Below are 19719 nucleotides of genomic sequence, written 5' to 3' on the forward strand. Positions count from 1 at the left end.
CAGTCATCTCACCCCTGACCACAGCCTTCAGTGCATACCACAAAATGGCAGTTCCTGTTTCTTGGTTGTCATTGATAGCCAGATAATCTTTAATTGTTCTAGTGAGTTGGTCTACGTTGTAAAAGACTATCTCACAGGCGCTAAGTTTTGGGGATTGACGATGTTTGGGGATATCTATATAGATCGCAACCTCTGAGTGATCCGACAAGGATCAGGGTTCAATAGCGTCCTCCTGCACCAAAGAGACCAGGTCAAGGCTCCCACAGGAAAGTCTAGCCTGGCATATGTTTTCCCGGCGTATGAGTAAATTATATAGTCGCGGACCTGCGGGTGTGTGTTCCTCCAAAGATCGATGAGCCCCCTATTGTTGGGCCAGGCCAGGCTCTTTTTAGAGAGAGTGCCCGTCTGCCCTTCTCGTTGTGCAGATCGATCCATGACATTGTCATGGACAAGGTTTAAGTTGCCCCCCACTAAGACTAGGTGGTTGGAGGTTCCCATGATCTCTGTCACTGCTTGTTTTAAAAAGGCCTCCTGACTGTCACTGAGCGAACATATAGAGCCTAAAGTGATTGTTTCAGAGCCTATTTGTAGGGAGTATGCCAAAATTCTTCCCCGTATTTCGGCCTCTTTGGCTAACCTTGAAGTGTCGGGAGACTAAAATGGCCACCCCGCTGACTTGCTCAGCATGGAAAGTGTTTGAAACAGAGCCTGTGTTCATCCCTAGTAAGAAGGTGGGTCTCTTGTAATAGGCATACGTGTGCCAGAGAGTGTTCCAGATAAGACAAGATAGAGCTCCTCTTCAGGGGGTGATTGAGGCCTTTGACATTTAAAGGGAGAATTCTTAGTCGTCTGACATAGGGTACAATTGGTAAGTGCTATGCCCAGGCTATTTGTGTGTGCAGAGGGCCGTGCGTGTGGTGTAGACGGAGATGACTGTGATTGAAGAGTGTGGAGGGCAAGGGCTCACAACAGAAATTCCCAGGTCTATACAACCAAGAAAATTCAAAACGACCTAAAATCCCAACAAACAATAACAACAGAATATTAGAACTAGAGAAGGTTAGGGTCAATTTCTGGTGTGTCAATTTAGTCACTAGTCGGGTCGTAGGTGCAGCCCCCACTCCCTGCCTATTCAGCGCCTCTGTGCTGTGTCAAGGCGAAGCTAGAGAGAAAAGTAAGGAACTGCAAGCAGATGAGCAGGAACAGGACATCCGGAGGAAGGACAATCTCCCCCCGTTAAGGTGATGCTGGCCTCGAAGAGTTTCCAGCTGAGGTATCAGTGACTGCCTGTTTCTCTCTGGCTATGGTGTCAGGATAATATTAATAATAATACGGACACTTGTAAAGCGCCACAGCTACTTCAAACAAAGGTGTCCCGGCACTAAAGAGGCCAGTAGTGCAGTAGAGGATGGACACAAACCAGGTCTCCGAGCCCTAATCCGCCGTAAAAAGCCAGGTTTTAACCATTTTCCTGAAAAGGGTCTCAGTTTCAATGGTGCGGAAGTTACTGGGCAGGGAATTCCACAGTTTTGCTGATCCAGTCGGGAACCAACCGGAGGAGCGCCAGGGCCTCCCCTCACTCGGTTGGTCGATCGGTCTGTTCCCTGTCTGCTGTCTCGAGTAGCTGCAGGAGGGTCGTCCCCCAAGTCAATATGTGACGTGCGTCCTCCAGGGACCTAATTTGATGCACTTTCCCTTCATGTCTGAAGATGATATGGAAGGGATGCCCCCAGGAATAGCGCACACCTGCCACACAAAAGTGCAAAGTAATGAGGCGGAAGTCTTTTCGTTTCTGGAGGGTAGACACTGCAAGGTCCTGATAGAGGACCTGGTGAGAGCCTTGATAGTGTAGAGGGTGTTTGTCTCTGGCCTTCTGGAGAATCCACTCCTTTAAGGGATAGTTGTGGATACAAGTAAGAATGTCCTGTGGCGCGGCTTTAGGCGAACGCTTGGTTCACACTAAGGGTGTGCTATCAAGTTGGATAGTTAACTCTGGCCTGCTTCAAGAATGGTTCGGAATAGGGCATGCACGTAGGGGGTGAAGTTCGATCCCTCAGATCCAGAGGGAACTCCACGGATCTGAATATTGTTCCTGTGGGACCTGTTCTCCAGGTCCTCTGTGTGTGTTTGGAAATCCAGGTTCTGGTCCCTAAGGCATAGGTTCTCCTGTTTTGGCTGTTCTAGCTCTTCTTCTCTGACCATTTGATGGTCTTCAAACATGGAGACCCTCTCGCCCAGCCCATTCAGATCTCACTGTGTTTCTTTTGACTTCTGTTTGACTTCTGTTTTAAAAAACTTGAAGGTTCTCCTGCAGGGACTCAACCAGTATCCTGGAGCCACCTCGGCCTGGGTCCTGCAGGGGACCCTGGATGTCCGTTCAGCAAAGTTCTTGAGGGGGTGAGGTGGGAAGGTCGCTGAAACCCCGCAGGCAGCCGCCCCCCCTCACAGATGACCCACACACAGGGCCCGAAACTCCGCTGCACCACAGCCCCGCACTCTGGGCAGACAGGACACCACAAGGTAATCCAGCAGCTACAACCACTTCCTCCTACCGGGGCGATCCGCTTTGCTCCTCCGGAGCTACGATCCCCTCTCCAAGGTCCCAGCCACAGGAGCCCCCAAGGGTCCATCTTGACACGGGGCCTCTGTCAGGCCCAGGGCACGCCATTATCTCAGGCGGTAACTCCTCCACGGCCTCTGTCTATTGCTGTAGTTTGGCCTCTGCAGAAGGCACCAGCATTTCGCCAGCCGCCTGCAGAGACGAGCGCCGCAGCGGGCCTAGCCCCATATCTTCGTGGCTCACAGCCCAGCGCCCCCTCGCAGTAGGTCAGGCGTCCATGCCTTGCAACTCCAATCCCCAATTAATTCGGTGTGCCACACAAGGGAGCCAAACGGGGACGCTCTGCAGTGCCTACATCTTCTCCTCCACCCGGGCTGCACCAACCAACGTCTCTGGGGACGAAACCTGAGGTAATGCTACATTAAACGCCGGGCCTGGCAGTGGGGAGCAGAGAGACACAAAAACACTTCTCAGCCGTCCGCCATCATGGCCAAGATTGTTATGTGGAATGTTATGTGAATGATGAGATTGTTCCTCCACTGCCTAGGCCCTATGTCTCTTAAGTTAAAGACCCTTGCATAGGCTGAATGTTTCTAGCTCTGTGAAATATTACCAATTAAATGGAAAAAAACGTTCAGTCGTTCACAGTTTCTTGTTGTGACATATGATTGTCTTTCTTGTGACAGCAAAGCAGCGCTGCCACCCATTACTAAGTAGATTGTATTTTGCATTTTAAATAATTACAAAATTAGAGGAGTTTGGCCTCTGATATTCATTTAGTCATAGCAAAGACAGAATTTGTCATTCTGAAAACACATTTCCATTATAGATCCCAAACCTCACCCCCCCCCCCCCCAAATTCCAGTATGCTGTGAAATCAGATAACCAGCCAGTTGGGTCAGATGGGGAGGAGTACTCAAGAGAACAGAAACATTACCTTCATGGTGCCTCTAGTGATAGTCTTTGCCGTCCCTCCTTTACTGCACCAACTCAGCCATGCTATAATTTCAGTAAGCTGTGCTTCAACTTCACTTACCTCACAAACATATATCAACTGTGTGTTGTAGTTGGTGATGCCTGGGTAAGAGGTGAAGCTTATTTGTTGAGAGACTTTCTGCACATTGATGGACCTCAAAAAGCCTTTTAAGCGACTACATACTTTATTTTTTTGGACCTGCTTGTGGCATGCTAGCCATTGCAAGTAGGTTTTGAAGGACCAGGAGCAAAGACTGAGTACTGAATTGCAATTTGCAAGCACAAATTGCAGAGCTACTGCTCCTTAAGATACCATGGGCACTTTACCTTCATGTACCTCTCTGTTTGATTGGATACCAGATCAAAGCTTCAAAATGTGTATCCAGCATCTATCTCCAACTGTTCACAATCCTTTCTTGCTTTTGAATCACTGCAGCACAGCTGGGAGGACCAAGCGCAAAGGGTCAGCGAAGGACTCTGCACCACCCAAGAAGCACAAGCCTAACAGTGAGATGTCAAAGGCAGAAGACATGTTGGTTGCCCTGGTGATGTCAAGGTCGCTTTTGGAACAGGAGAGCCAGGATGGTGCATTACCTATGGCCACTGTTAAGCCAGGGCTTACCCTGCCCATAAAGATGAGACCTGGAGCAGGTACTGTGGGGTTTTAAAGATCTATCTATATATGTATTTTGGTCTTGAAGGTAATTTGCATGAAACCTGGTCCTTCGCGATTGAGCAGAAAAAACCATAGTATACTTTAATTTTTTTCTTATGATTTAAGGTTGGGTTGCTAAGCTTCTTTTTTCTTGATATTGAGTGCCTGAAGAGAGTTTGAAGCCTCAAATTCCAGATGTTGTAACTTGCAAGCATCTAAAATAGCTTGATAAATAGACCGATAATCCTCCTACTGACCACAGAGCTAAGCATTTGTACAGACTCCGAGTGATTATTTTATCCATTGACTGCTGGTCAAAATAAAACACTTATTCATTGTGAAGAGAAATATCAGCATATTACGTTTCGTTAAGGGTGTAGGACCTGCTTACTATGGTTACCCCCACTTTTTGCTAGTGTTTCACTGATTTGTCGACTTTAGTCTGGCTGGGGCCCTGCTAACCAGGAACCCAGCCTAGTTGCTTCCTCTCTAAATTGATTGCATGTACTTTAGGTACACTCCAGATTGGTTACTGGGTTACGCTTGTGAGTTCCTGGTATATGGTACCTTAGGTACCAAGGGCATAGGTACCCCAGAGGCCTACCAGGGACTAAAGCATGTATTATGCCACCCTTGGGAAGCCTTCCAAAATGGCACCACAGGTCTGCTACTGCAGCCTGGGTAAGGTGGTGCTTGCACCCCTTACTAAGATATAGGCTACCTATATCTACCTTTAAATACAGACACATATAAACCTATAAGTCACTCCTATAGCAGGCCTTGACAATCCTGAAGGCAAAGTACTTGGTTTTTTTGTGAGAGGGTGCCCATGCATGAGCAGGACCCCTCTGCAGCTTTCGGAATCTATTCTCTGATGCTGTTCTGTGATACAGCCATACCATATACTCTTAAGTGCATTGTAACCTCGCGGTAAATGCTAACTTTGGAATGGCTGCATCAAAACATGTTGTGTTTGGTGTCAAACACTTTGGAATCCTACTCCCCTCGCCAGTCCTGGCGGCGGGGGTAGAATTCCACCCTTCTAGAGGGAGAAGACATGTACACCCTTACCTGACCGGTGATAGATTAAAAGAGCCCCAGCATCACAAAATGGATGCTGCTGCCACAGACACGAGTCTGACCTCCTGCTGCTGGACAAAACTCCGACAGGGGAGACCTGGACAATAGGTTTCCTGTCACAGGTAGGTGTAACCACCTCCCCAGACAGGCTTTAGTGTATTGGGGCTGGGCGGGTGCATTCAGTGAATGCTTTTCAGGCATTGCTGGGGGCACACTTGGTGTCCCTGTGCATACCCCAGTTCAAACCAGTTACAGGGGCACTCAGCCCCTGCTCTGGTGCAAAACTGGACAAAGGGGAAGGGGTGTAACCATCCCCTACCCAGGTCCTCCCATAGGTGGGACCTTAGAGTAAGTCCAACCCCTAAACTTAGTATAAGTATAGGAACCCAGTCCTTAGGACTTCAGATTACCCTGGACGAAAGTCTGCAACATATATCCTGGAACTTCGACATTCTATTTAGACTAGACGATGGAAGGATCTCCCTTGGGATCAAGGAGTGACTCCCCTGTTCAAAGAGGCACCAAAGAAGCATCTTGCCGGTCTGCATGTCCAAGGCTCCCGCCGGAACCCGAAGGTATTGCGACACAGGACACGGACTTCCAGACATCTCTGAGGCCGACACGAGATCCCAGCAAAGCTGAGACCTGTAGCCATCACGAGAGACGTGGAACCAGAACTCCTGGACCCCGTGCACATTTGCTGGTGCTACTACTTCATGAAGTTTTGTATTGGGCTACTCATAGTCCAAGCCCTGAGCACCATCTGCACCAAAGATTGTGGGCCTACACTCCACGAGTGTTGCGTGGGCCAGCTTCTAGCATTTCTGCTCGAGGCCCCTTCACGATCCTTGGTCCGCCGACTGGTGGGTCCCCACGAAGGTAACTCTTTTGTTTCTTGGGCTTCCCTGGTTGCTCCAGACGTGCCCTGACTTCCCTCCAAAGGGTGAGTCCCTCAGACCTTGCTAGTCTGCTCCGAAGCCAATCTTTGCATTCTGCGTGGGTTGCTGTTGCCAAGGCTTGTTGGGTCCAATCCGGAAAGCGACACCGCAGCACTCGACATCCGACGTGGGACAGCCTGAATCCAGCTCCTGGTTGTTGTCGACGCCTCCTGGTCCTCGTGGCTGAAGAGTCAAGCTTCACCTTCTGCACCTGAAATCACCCAACATCGGTGGGCATCTTCTTATTGCCTCCCTGGTCACTGGCACGTTACCCAGACTCTGTCCCCTCTGCTTTCAGGTTATTCAGATCTCCGATCCATCCTTGGATCCATCCGGACACTTTTCACCTGGTCGCCTGCAGCACTGATTTGCAGCTCTTCATAGGAAAAGATGACGAAATCCGACACGAAAAGACACCTATGCACCCGGCTTCCCTGGGTGAGGTAACACAAGTACTTCGGTGCTCCCGTGGGTCTTGACTCTCGAATTGTCCAGTTCTCAAGGGGTTTGCTCCTAGTCCACTCCTAAGTGTCCCTAGTCTTTAAAATTCTAATCACAACTTTCTCCATAGAAGGCGATGGTGATTCGCGGCTGTGTTTAGACACTGCACGTGTCCCCCGTGGGTCTTCGGCGTCACTACCTTGGGTGGTTCCTGGTTTCCCCAGCGGTTCTACAGGCCCTAGGCCTTGTCTCTATGACTGTAGTGGTAGTTATACCACTTTTTTAGTATATGGTTTGTGATGCCCCTAGGGCTAAACGTATACTGTGCTAATTTGCTGTGTGCTAAATAAGTTTACTGTATGTATTTTTGCCTCTAGCCTCATAAAGGGACTAGAGGGATGTGTTAAGATTAAATACATATATTTTATATATATACCTGGTGTGGTTCTCCTTTCATTTGGTTATTCACGAGATTATAAACTGGTAAAACAAGCTGCTTTACATTCCTTCAAGACTTTGCCTGAAGGCTGCTCTCCACAACTACCACTAGGATAGCTTTCTGTATAGGTTGTCTTTAAACGTACCATCAATAAGGGTCTTTTGAAGGTCATGGGTCGCACTCCAACTCCACCCTCCAGCGGGTGAACCCCAGGAGCATCATGGTAGATGCAGTTTATAGCGAGTGCGCTATTTCGAAAGTTCATGTGTTAAAGCAAGTTTGCAGCACCAACTCTGGACACCGGTGTTTCGGAATTGTTGTTCCTCGTCAGCAGAGTGTAGGTCGGTCAGGGGTTTGCTGTGCAGGCTGCCAAGTGTTCTCAGGTTGATACCTCTCAAGGCGCGTGGGTGCGGGATCCGAGCTCGTCAGCTCTTAGCTCGAGGGAGCCATATAACTGAAGGTCATGGGTCGCACTCCAACTCCACCCTCCAGCGGGTGAACCCCAGGAGCATCATGGTAGATGCAGTTTATAGCGAGTGCGCTATTTCGAAAGTTCATGTGTTAAAGCAAGTTTGCAGCACCAACTCTGGACACCGGTGTTTCGGAATTGTTGTTCCTCGTCAGCAGAGTGTAGGTCGGTCAGGGGTTTGCTGTGCAGGCTGCCAAGTGTTCTCAGGTTGATACCTCTCAAGGCGCGTGGGTGCGGGATCCGAGCTCGTCAGCTCTTAGCTCGAGGGAGCCATATAACTGAAGGTCATGGGTCGCACTCCAACTCCACCCTCCAGCGGGTGAACCCCAGGAGCATCATGGTAGATGCAGTTTATAGCGAGTGCGCTATTTCGAAAGTTCATGTGTTAAAGCAAGTTTGCAGCACCAACTCTGGACACCGGTGTTTCGGAATTGTTGTTCCTCGTCAGCAGAGTGTAGGTCGGTCAGGGGTTTGCTGTGCAGGCTGCCAAGTGTTCTCAGGTTGATACCTCTCAAGGCGCGTGGGTGCGGGATCCGAGCTCGTCAGCTCTTAGCTCGAGGGAGCCATATAACTGAAGGTCATGGGTCGCACTCCAACTCCACCCTCCAGCGGGTGAACCCCAGGAGCATCATGGTAGATGCAGTTTATAGCGAGTGCGCTATTTCGAAAGTTCATGTGTTAAAGCAAGTTTGCAGCACCAACTCTAGACACCGGTGTTTTGGAATTGTTGTTCCTCGTCAGCAGAGTGTAGGTCGGTCAGGGGTTTGCTGTGCAGGCTGCCAAGTGTTCTCAGGTTGATACCTCTCAAGGCGCGTGGGTGCGGGATCCGAGCTCGTCAGCTCTTAGCTCGAGGGAGCCATATAACTGAAGGTCATGGGTCGCACTCCAACTCCACCCTCCAGCGGGTGAACCCCAGGAGCATCATGGTAGATGCAGTTTATAGCGAGTGCGCTATTTCGAAAGTTCATGTGTTAAAGCAAGTTTGCAGCACCAACTCTGGACACCAGTGTTTCGGAATTGTTGTTCCTCGTCAGCAGAGTGTAGGTCGGTCAGGGGTTTGCTGTGCAGGCTGCCAAGTGTTCTCAGGTTGATACCTCTCAAGGCGCGTGGGTGCGGGATCCGAGCTCGTCAGCTCTTAGCTCGAGGGAGCCATATAACTGAAGGTCATGGGTCGCACTCCAACTCCACCCTCCAGCGGGTGAACCCCAGGAGCATCATGGTAGATGCAGTTTATAGCGAGTGCGCTATTTCGAAAGTTCATGTGTTAAAGCAAGTTTGCAGCACCAACTCTGGACACCGGTGTTTCGGAATTGTTGTTCCTCGTCAGCAGAGTGTAGGTCGGTCAGGGGTTTGCTGTGCAGGCTGCCAAGTGTTCTCAGGTTGATACCTCTCAAGGCGCGTGGGTGCGGGATCCGAGCTCGTCAGCTCTTAGCTCGAGGGAGCCATATAACTGAAGGTCATGGGTCGCACTCCAACTCCACCCTCCAGCGGGTGAACCCCAGGAGCATCATGGTAGATGCAGTTTATAGCGAGTGCGCTATTTCGAAAGTTCATGTGTTAAAGCAAGTTTGCAGCACCAACTCTGGACACCGGTGTTTCGGAATTGTTGTTCCTCGTCAGCAGAGTGTAGGTCGGTCAGGGGTTTGCTGTGCAGGCTGCCAAGTGTTCTCAGGTTGATACCTCTCAAGGCGCGTGGGTGTGGGATCCGAGCTCGTCAGCTCTTAGCTCGAGGGAGCCATATAACTGAAGGTCATGGGTCTCACTCCAACTCCACCCTCCAGCGGGTGAACCCCAGGAGCATCATGGTAGATGCAGTTTATAGCGAGTGCGCTATTTCGAAAGTTCATGTGTTAAAGCAAGTTTGCAGCACCAACTCTGGACACCGGTGTTTCGGAATTGTTGTTCCTCGTCAGCAGAGTGTAGGTCGGTCAGGGGTTTGCTGTGCAGGCTGCCAAGTGTTCTCAGGTTGATACCTCTCAAGGCGCGTGGGTGCGGGATCCGAGCTCGTCAGCTCTTAGCTCGAGGGAGCCATATAACTGAAGGTCATGGGTCGCACTCCAACTCCACCCTCCAGCGGGTGAACCCCAGGAGCATCATGGTAGATGCAGTTTATAGCGAGTGCGCTATTTCGAAAGTTCATGTGTTAAAGCAAGTTTGCAGCACCAACTCTGGACACCGGTGTTTCGGAATTGTTGTTCCTCGTCAGCAGAGTGTAGGTTGGTCAGGGGTTTGCTGTGCAGGCTGCCAAGTGTTCTCAGGTTGATACCTCTCAAGGCGCGTGGATGCTCCTGGGGCACACCTGCTGGTGGGTGGAGTCGGAGTGCGACCCCTTCTTTACAATAAGGGTCTTTTGGACTGGTGCAAGGTGCCCACTAAAATAGTGGACAGCATATGCCAGGCCAACTTCTCACAAAGGGCAAATGTAAATAGAGTTTAAGATTTATGTCCTATTCATAGTTGATTGGTGTCCCTATAACTAACATCTGAAAGAAACACAGTGATCGAATCCTTACCTTAGAATTACCCCCAGGCGTTAGACTGGATCCGGAAAGTTTTTGTCTGCAGTACCCCTGCGCGTTCGTATGTGGTGTTGTGCAGCTCCGCGTCCGTAGTTGGCGTCGTGGTCACCGAGATGACGTCGCGGACGCTACTTAGATGCCGCACACGCACGCAGACGTCAGTTCTTTCTTTTTACGCACCAGCAAGCGCAGATCCGGGAAGAGCAGGTACCCCCTGTCATTTTTTGACTGACTTTTTGAGGCTTTTTTGTCTCCGTTTTCTTCATCGAGTTTTCGACTCCTGGTGCAGTTAGGATGCCCGTTTTTAAGTCCTGCGATGACTGTCATCGCATGATGTCGGTGACGGATCCGCACCGAGTGTGTCTTTTCTGCAACCAGATACAACCTTTCTTTTCTCTCCGTCTGGGAATCCACAGTATCACTTTTTTTTCGCTCCTCTGCTCAATATTGTTTCTTACACCGAATGACATCGCACCTCGCGCACCTCTCCTCACCGGTCGCTCGACGCGGCTGAGGGTGTAGGTGGTGCCTCCCCCGCGGCTCCGGCGGAGCCTGTGGTGTCGCTGCCGGCCTACCCGCCCTTTCCGGGTCTGTCTGCGATTCTGGCCCAGATGCAGGAGTTCCTGTTCGCCATGGCTCGCCTCTTAGGACCGTCGGGTCCCGCAGGTACGCCTTTGGGCCCTGCGGTCCCGACTCGGGGTCCTCGCGTTCCATCGCCGGCGGCTCAGGCCCTGGGGTCACTGCCGGCTTCTGCCCCAGCGTCGTGGGACCCCCATGGGTCAGAATTGCTTCAGCCAGCAGCTATTTCTGCAAAGCCGCTACTCCCCTTCAACAAAGCACTTTCTGATGTTCTTTTGGGCACCTGTTCCAGGTCCACCACACCACAGGGGCTCCTGTGGATAGGAATGTGGCCCGACGCCATCGCCCGGCTCCAGGTGACTCCATTTTCCTCTTCCAACACCCCACCCTGAGAGCTTGGTTGTCCAAGCCTCTGCTTCCCTTCCGCACCACCGGATAGGGAAATCCAAGAAACTGGATCAGTTCGGAAAGAAGATTTTCTCTTCCGCCAGGTCTGCGCTGCTGCCCGTAAACACTGCATGCCTCTTGGGCCGTTATTCCCACTCTCTGTGGGATACGGTGGCGCTAGTGCTGCCTCAATGTCCGGAGGAGGCCCAGCCAGCTCTCTCCCAGGCTGTTGCAGAGGGGAGATACGCAGCTAAGTTCATGGTTCGTTGTGGGCTATACACCGTCGACTCACTGGGCAGATCGATTGCAACGACAGGGGCGGTTCGACGCCACACATGGTTGAGGACAACTGGATTTTCGGGGATGTCCAAAACACACTTATGGACATGCCCTTTGATGGCTGTCGCCTCTTCGGCGACAAAGCAGATCGAGCGTTGGAGCAGTTTAAGGACTCATGGGTTACGGCCAAGTCCTTGGGGCTGTCTGCAGTCTGCCCTCCTCCGCCTTCTTCTTTTCGCTCCTTTCGTGGCGCTCCGCAGCATTCGCAACAGAGCCACAAGCCTGTGCAGCAACAATCTCAGCACGGCCACGGGTTCTGACGTGATGAACCAAGGGTCCAGCGGGCGGGTCAGTCCACCTCCACCCCGGCCACTTCTGCCTCCAAACCTTCCTAGTCCGAACTTTCAGGGCCATCAAATGCCAGTGGGTGGCAGGCTTTGCCATCATCTCCCCCACTGGCGCACGATCACATCGGACAGGTGGGTTTTAGAGATAGTCCGGAGAGGCTACTCCCTTCCCTTCGATACTACCCCACCAGCCATGCCACCTCTGTACCACTGCATGTCGGGGGATCACTTGGTGCTTCTTCAGCAGGAAGTTGCGGCCCTCTTTGCCAAGGGGGCCATTGAGCGCGTTCCGATGCCAGAAGTAGGTCGTGGTTGCTATTCCCACTACTTTCTGGTGCCCAAGAAGGACAAGGGCCTGCGTCCTATCTTAGACCTCCGGAACATCAATTGCTTCCTCCGCAAAGAGAAGTTCAAGATGCTCACTCTGGCTCAGGTCTTGTCTGCTCTAGCTCCACAAGACTGGATGGTAGAGCTGGACTTGCAAGATTCTTATTTCCACATCCCAGTCCTGCGGGCCCACCGGCGTTACCTGTGGTTCACGGTAAGCCACAAGCATTTTCTGTTCACTGTGCTCCCTTTTGGCCTTACCAGCGCCCCTTGGATGTTCACGAAAATGATGGCGGCGGTCGCAGCTCATCTGCGCAGATCAGGGTTTTCAGTCTTCCCCTATCTCGACAACTGGTTGTTGAAGGCGGGCTCGCCCCAGACAGTCGTGTCCCACCTCCAGACTACGGCCGACCTCCTGCATTTGCTGGGGTTTTCCATCAACGTGCCGAAGTTGCACCTGGTTCCCTCTGAGAAGCTCCTCTTTATCGGAGCGGTTCTGGACATGGCGCAGTTTTGGGTTTATCCTCACGAATAGCGAGTCTGGGATATTCGGGCTCTGATTCGATCTTTCAGCCCTTGTCCCGGGTTTCGGTCAGAGTGGCTCTGAGGCTGCTGGGCCTCATGTCCTCCTGTATTCTGCCGATCATGCCTGATGGCATATGCGGGCTCTGCAGTGGGACTTGAATTTCCAGTGGGTGCAGCATCAGGATAACCTGTCCAATCATATCCAGATCACGGAGGGCACTGCACAACAGTTGCAGTGGTGGGTCACGAATCGGCATTGGGTCGACGGCAGAGCCCTCTCCCTTCCCCAACTGAAGCTTACAGTGGTGACAGATGCATCCCTCCTGGGATGGGACGGCCACATGGGAGAGGCGGAGATCAGAGGCCTCTGGTCTCCGGCAGAGTCCAAGCTCCATATCAACCTTCTGGACCTTCAGGCGATCTGGCTTGCACTGAAAGCATTCCTTCCCTCTGGCAAGGGGAGAGTAGTGCAGGTGTTCACAGACAACACCGCAGCCACAAACAGGGCGGGGTGGGGTCTTGGACCCTATGTCAGGAGGCTCTGCGTCTCTGGACATGGCTGGAACATCAGGGCTTTTTCCTGGTGGTTCAACTCCTTCCAGGTTCTCTGAATGCCAGGGCGGACCAACTCAGCCGCAGGTGCATGATGATCACGAATGGCGTCTTTGCTCGGAGGTGGTGCAAGGTCTCTTTCAGCAGTGGGGAGAGCCTTGGTTAGATTTATTTGCTACCGAAGAGAACGCGCAATGTCCTCAGTTCTGCGCGTTGGAATTTCCAATGCAGCACTCGCTCGGCGACGCTTTTCGTCGCAAGTTGAGTTGCGGTCTGTTGTACGCTTTCTGCCTATACCACTTCAGCCCAGAGTGCTGAAGAAGATCAGGCGCGACCGGGCACAAGTCTTCCTTATGGCTCCGGACTGGGTGCACAGCAAAGGCTGTGGATCCCCTTTCTGCCCCTCTTTCTGAAGTACTACTGTTCCTTCTTTCTTTGGCCCAGCCAGGCTCTGCTCTAGGCACTACCAAGGGCCATCTTTCTGCTATTTCGGCCTTTTTCAGGCTCCCTGATCAGCCCTCTCTTTTCAAGTCCCCTGTTGTAAATAGATTTCTCAAAGGCATTAAACACCTTTTTCCTCCTATTCCTTTCGTGATGCCTCAGTGGTACTTGAACCTGATTTTTACATACTTAATGTGCGCTCCCTTTGAGCCCCTTTACAACTGACCTCTTCGTCTCTTGACCTTGAAGACTGCCTTCCTCGTAGCCATCACCTTCGCTAGGCGAGTGAGTGAGCTCTAGGCTCTTTCTTGTAAGCCTCCTTTCCTTTCAGTCAATCCGGACAAGGTTGTGCTCAGGCCCCATCCTTCCTTTTTGCCAAAAGTTTTTACGGTCTTTCACATTGGGCAGACTATTAACTTGCCCACCTTCTTTCCACCTCCGCATCATTCCAGGTAGGAAGAGAGGCTCTACCGTCTGGACCCAAAGCGTACTCTCTCATTTTATCTGAACCTCACACAACAATTCCGGCTGGATGACGAACTCTTTGTTGGCTACGTTGGCATCAAGAAAGGTTGGGCGGTAAAAAAGAGGACTATCTCCTGCTGGGTTGTCTTGTATATCAAAGCCTGTTACTCGTTGGCTAAAAAGGAACCTCCGGTGGGGCCGCGTGCTCATTCCACCAGAGCTACTGTAGCCACTACTGCATTGGGTTGTGGTGTCCCCATGAAAGACATCTGTCAGGCAGCTACATGGGCCTTGTTGCACACTTTTACTAAGCACTACTGTCTGGACAGCCAAGTCCAGAGAGACGGCTTATTTGGCCGTTCTGTTCTCTGGGACTTTCTGGTGTGATCTTGGTTCGCAAACCCCCCACCGGGGTTGGTTTGGCTGGGGTATCTATTCTAAGGTAAGGAATCTATCACTATGTGTTTCTTTCAGATGAATAAGTTACTTACCTTCGGTAACGATATATCTGTAAGAAACATTAGTAGTTATAGATTCCTTACTGCCCCACCCATCCTCCCCGTTCTGCAAACTGATTTCTAGGGTTAAGGTAATCCCTTTCAGGGCCCTAGTTTCAATGCACCAGTGGTCAGTTTCTTGCACGACTCTGCGTTACTGGCGCGGAAAGTCGTGTACAGAACTGACGTCAGCGTGTGTCTAAGTAGCGCCCGTGACCTCATCTAGGCGACCACGACGCCAACGACGGACGCAGAGCCGCATGACACCACCTACATACACGCAGGTGTACTGCTGCCGAAAACTTTCCGGATCCAGTCTGACTCCTCGGGGTAATTCTAAGGTAAGGAATCTATCACTACTAATGTTTCTTATGGATATATCGTTACCAAAAGTAAGTAACTTGTTAATTAGTGCAACTTTTTGGCAGTCTCAGTAGAGACTGTCTGTGGAATATTTACCCTTCACAGTTAACCTTCGCAGAGTACCTTTGAAGAACATTGATGAATCAGTGAAGTGAAGTTGCTGTTTTTTCTGCTTTGGTTTTAAAATATACTTTGGGTTACATGTCTTTTAAAGTGCCACCTTGTCTTCAGCAGACCATTTAAAAAAACACGTTTTTAGGTCGAGCCTGGGAATACGCATCCGAAGGATGCGGTCCAGGTGGAGAACTATAGCTAGCTGACTCGGGGGAATGAAGGACAAGAAACTGCCACGCGCTTCTCTCCCTGGATTTCACTGCGTGCACGCGCACGTCGGCTCCGTCCACATTGCCAGCAAGTCAGCCTAACGCACGTGCATGCACACAGACAGACACACACACTCACGCGCACACGCACTTACACTTACAAACACACACACACACATAGAGACCCGACCCCCCCGCCCCGCCGCCGCCTCCGCCTCATTACTACTTTCGGAAAAGCAGCCCACCAGCGGCCTGCCCGAGTCGTCCTCTACCCCCGCCGCGTGTGTGAGTGGAAGCGGCGGGGCACAGAGACTAGAGACGGCGTGGGAAGGGGTGACCAGACCCGCAATCAAGAAGAATAACGAGGGGGAGGGAGCGGAGTAGATAACCGCCTCCCGACCCCCCTCGCAACGTTTGTCTAAGGTCTACTGCAAGCGGAGCCCACCCGCGAGTGCAGCGACCCCCTGCCGGACAATCCGTAGTAAAAGCGGAGCCCACCCGCAACAAGACACGAAGACCCCAGCATCACCCCCCCCCCCCCCCCGCCCGCGCAAGGACTGCTAGACGCCGCCGCGGGCAGGGAGGACAGAGGGAAAAGTAACTGCCGCCCGCACCGCCTCGCGGTGCCCTGAATCGGGCATTGAACACCCTCCAACACACGGCTGAAGCGGAGCCCACCCGCTCAGCACGGAACACACAGCGACCCGGTGTACACACTGTACACACACACACACCCCCCCCGGCAGCGTGTGGACGAAGAAGCTGCTGCAGGGAGGGGGGAGAATGCACGGAGGACGAACAGTGCCTCAGCTGCTGCGCCGGCTCTCCCCCGCCTCGCGGAACGAGTGAAGTCTAGGGCTTCCGCGGGCGGGGAGAGCAACAGCCGACAGGACTGCCTCCAGCGATCTGAGTGACCCCCCCCCCCGCAGCCCATGAACATTTGGCCTGCTGCGAGGGGGAGGGAGAAGCCTGCATGCAGCCAGCGCCGCTGAGTCCGAATGTGCCCCCACAGCAACAACAAATGAAAGTGCCGGTGCACCCGGCAAGTATGTGAGCATTTGCCCCGTGATCTATCATAACAGTGCCTTACACAGAATGTGCCCGAACAATGAGCCTGTGCCTATGCAACACTGGGAGCAATCGGGTGCCTGTGCCTCTCTGCCCCAATAGAAAAATATGCAGAAGGAGAGAGACTCACCGGGTCACAGCAGCAGCTCCAGCCCCCTGTGTGCACTGAGGGACAGACAATAGAGTGCTCAACCAGGGAAGAAAGTATTAAGCAAGGCAGGCTGCTGCCAAAGTAAAGTCTACTGCCACCCAGTGGCCAAAAAAAAAAAAGAAAAGTGCATCTGCCAGCAAGAAAAGAAAGAAAACAAGCATTGCACAAGTGCACAACTGAAGATAAGTTAGCAGCAGCAAGGGGCAACAGACTGAGTAGTGCCCCCAAGGAGAATCTACTACCAAGCAGCAAGTAAGTGCGCAACCACGCAGGAAACACCCACACGCACCAGCAAGGAGTCGGCAGTCGCCACTTCCAACGCAACGTGGGAAGAGGCACGAACGCCTCAGCGAGAACTCAAGCACTGACAGAGCGTCTAGAGGGAAATGACTGCAAAGCACTGGAAGAACGTCCAGGGAAAAGACTGCCGTGATCAGAAGACGGAGAGAGCAGCGACTCCTAGTGGCCACAGGTGTTCACCGCAGTATCAACTACTCCCGCCAACGGTCCAATGCAGCAAGTACCCGATGACAGCCAAAGCAGCAAGTACCCAACGACACGCAACAGGAGTCCAAGAGCCCTGAACAGTAAGTGCGCAGATAACGCGCCACGTGGCAACGCACAGCCACCGCAAGGAGAAAGAAGAGCGCAGGCAGCGCCATCGCGCAGAACAGTTATCGCGGACGACAACACGACGTGGCGCCTCCCAGGAGCCGATCAGCAGAATGATCGCCCATCAAGTGCTGACCCACAACGGGTCCCCAAGAACTGTTGTAGCGCAAAAGGACGACCACACGACGTGGCGTATTTTTTTTTTTAAGTTTCTCTGGTTTGTAACCAAGTCCAGTGGATCAAAAACGAATGAAAGTGGTACCCAGGGCAGCATAGTGGGGCCTGAGGCCCATGATTATTAAACCAATTAAAACCATCTCCCTCCCTCGCCAACCAAAAATAGCACCTTTAATGTCACGTAAATACAACACATATTGCATTACAAATGCTATAAGTGTCACATTTGCGAAAGTTAAAACTATTGGCATTGTAAACGACAAAGCTATTAAGTTTGCTATTTTAAAAACCAACACATAAATAAAAAATGTGTCATTTACAATACCAATCGCTCAAACTTTCCTAATGCGAGACCTATTGCATTGCAAATGCTTGTTTATTTCTTGTGTCATGAAATCGAAGTCCCATGATTGCTGATGACACAACAAAGGCTTTTTTTTAATACTTATTTGGCATTCTTTTAGTTTTCTTTAAGAACAAAGTTTCCTCTGTCTAATCTTTGATTATTCCCTTGGCTATTCCCAAGGAGTACAACACAAAAGACAGATCTATAATGAACACATGTAACTAAAAGGATATAGATACCATGTATGCCTCTCTTGCCAATTACATAGTATCAGAACTTTATGAAAACATGTTTGAGCAACCGCTAGAGGCCTGACACTGGGAGGAAAAGGCAAGACCCAGTTGATGAAAACTTTGAAGGAACACCAAGATAATGGAAAAGAAACTTCAAGTAAGAGGGGAAGGAAAGAGACCATGATAAGGCTAGGCGGGGTATTAACATAGAAATACCTTCCTGTCTATCTATCTAAAGTGCATAGTTAATTTAAACCATTACACTAACATATATTTTGAAATTCTTGCAATAAAATATTTACATGCTAAAGCGATAAGTACATTAAGAACAAAGATGTCCCATGTCAGATCTGGGGTAAAAGTGTCACCTGTCGCTATTTTGCACTCACTGACTGGGCTTTTACCTTCACGAGATAGAACTGTGCAAATGTAACAGCCTTGATGTTCATACGAGTATTTTCGGGTTTGTGGCTCTGCATTCATCCCCTTTGTCTGTCCTGCACCAGGCAGAGATCTGATCCCGGGGGCGGGCTGGTCACCAAAACACAGGTGCATGAACCCTAACTTCAGATGGAATGAGTATCCTTGATTGAAATAAGACTGAGGTTTTAAAACTGTTGAACTTAATAACTTGCCAGGCATGCCATTTCATAGCCAGGGTGGCTTTATCCTCCTGAAAGGAAAGTGACCTGGAGTTATATAATTAATATAGCTCTTAAATTCTTTGGGCGGGATTTGCAGGTCCGATATGTTTTCTGCATGGAGAGTGTATATTATATTCTTTAGATGGATGTTTAGCCCTCTTTTGAGTTGCCTGAATTTATTTCCTCCCAGACCTGAGCTGACCCAGTGATATTATCGGCCTGCTGGAAGGAGCGACACATTTTCAGGAAGACTTTTTTAATATGCCAACAGTGTTTCTAAGGCCATATTCAAGGTGCAGTTGGGCCTGCGTGGTGTGGCTAGGGAACTTAAAAACTGATTTTTAGGTCTTGGCAGTTAGTAGGTCTAAAAAAATGTGTAATTTTCTCTCCCACATATTTGGAACTGTATGCTATGGTAGGTAGGAGTGTGGCTGCCATCACGGGCTGCAGAGGACCATGGATGAGACCATGCAAAGTTTTTGCAAGCTGCTGAAATCCTGTTGTTAGAGAAGCAGACTTTAGCTTCATGCCCTCCATATGCTGGATGAAGGACCCTCTATAACTGATAGCCCTCCTAGATATTTATACTGTCAGGTGCACTCAAGACAAGATCCGCAGATGGACCAGGCCCATGGAGATCTAAATTGCTTTGTGAAATGTACTTATTTCGTTTTAGAGAGGTTCACTTCTAATTTTATTCTGTTGTGTGTAAGAGAAAATGGTATTTAAAAGGAGCTTTAATCCTACCGGGGTCAGACTCCTTAGTAGCAAGTAGTCTGCGTACAGGATGTCAGTCATAGGTTAACCACCAAGTTTTGGGGGGGTGAGCATTTAAAGAGTTTAGAGCATCTGACCCGTCTCAAATGTATATGTTGAACAACATCGACACAAGAACACACCCCTGCTTCAAGCCTTTTGTTGTGTGTATCTGAAAGTTTGGTACCATCTCCCAACTTAACACTGAACCATTTGTCATTATGCAAGAGTTGAATTGCGTTTAGGATATTGGTTGGGATCTCAGCGGGCATTCATTTCTGCCATAATAAATTGTGTAGGACCCGGTCTATTGCCACCTTGAAATCCACAAAACTTGTAAAGAGTAGTTTTGGTGGTAAGGGCGGATCTCATACAAATGATATGGGCAGTTAAATTTGACAGGGTGCCCTGCCCCATGCCAAAACCAGATTGCTTGTGCAAAATAAGTTCTATGGAGTTGGCCCATGCTACTACGTCCTGTAGAACTAGGTTTGCAAAATATTTGGCAGCAAGATCTAATAAAGCCATTAAGCTGTAGTTACCCGGATTGCTTGTCTCTCTCCCTTTATAA

General features: G+C 50.5%; 1 protein-coding gene across 3 annotated transcripts in view; it reads left to right on the forward strand.

The window, feature by feature from the left end:
- The window catches only part of SLX4 (SLX4 structure-specific endonuclease subunit), a 590413-nt gene that overhangs the window by 140868 nt on the left and 429826 nt on the right, over window positions 1–19719 (forward strand). For all 3 annotated transcript variants that reach the window (XM_086941400.1, XM_086941399.1, XM_086941398.1), the window contains exon 6: window positions 3972–4186. In XM_086941400.1, the coding sequence (XP_086797526.1) occupies window positions 3972–4186 (215 nt within the window). The remainder of the gene's footprint in view (window positions 1–3971; window positions 4187–19719) is intronic.

This window comes from Lissotriton vulgaris, chromosome 10, assembly GCF_964263255.1.
Source record: "Lissotriton vulgaris chromosome 10, aLisVul1.2, whole genome shotgun sequence".
Classification (NCBI taxonomy): domain Eukaryota; kingdom Metazoa; phylum Chordata; class Amphibia; order Caudata; family Salamandridae; genus Lissotriton; species Lissotriton vulgaris.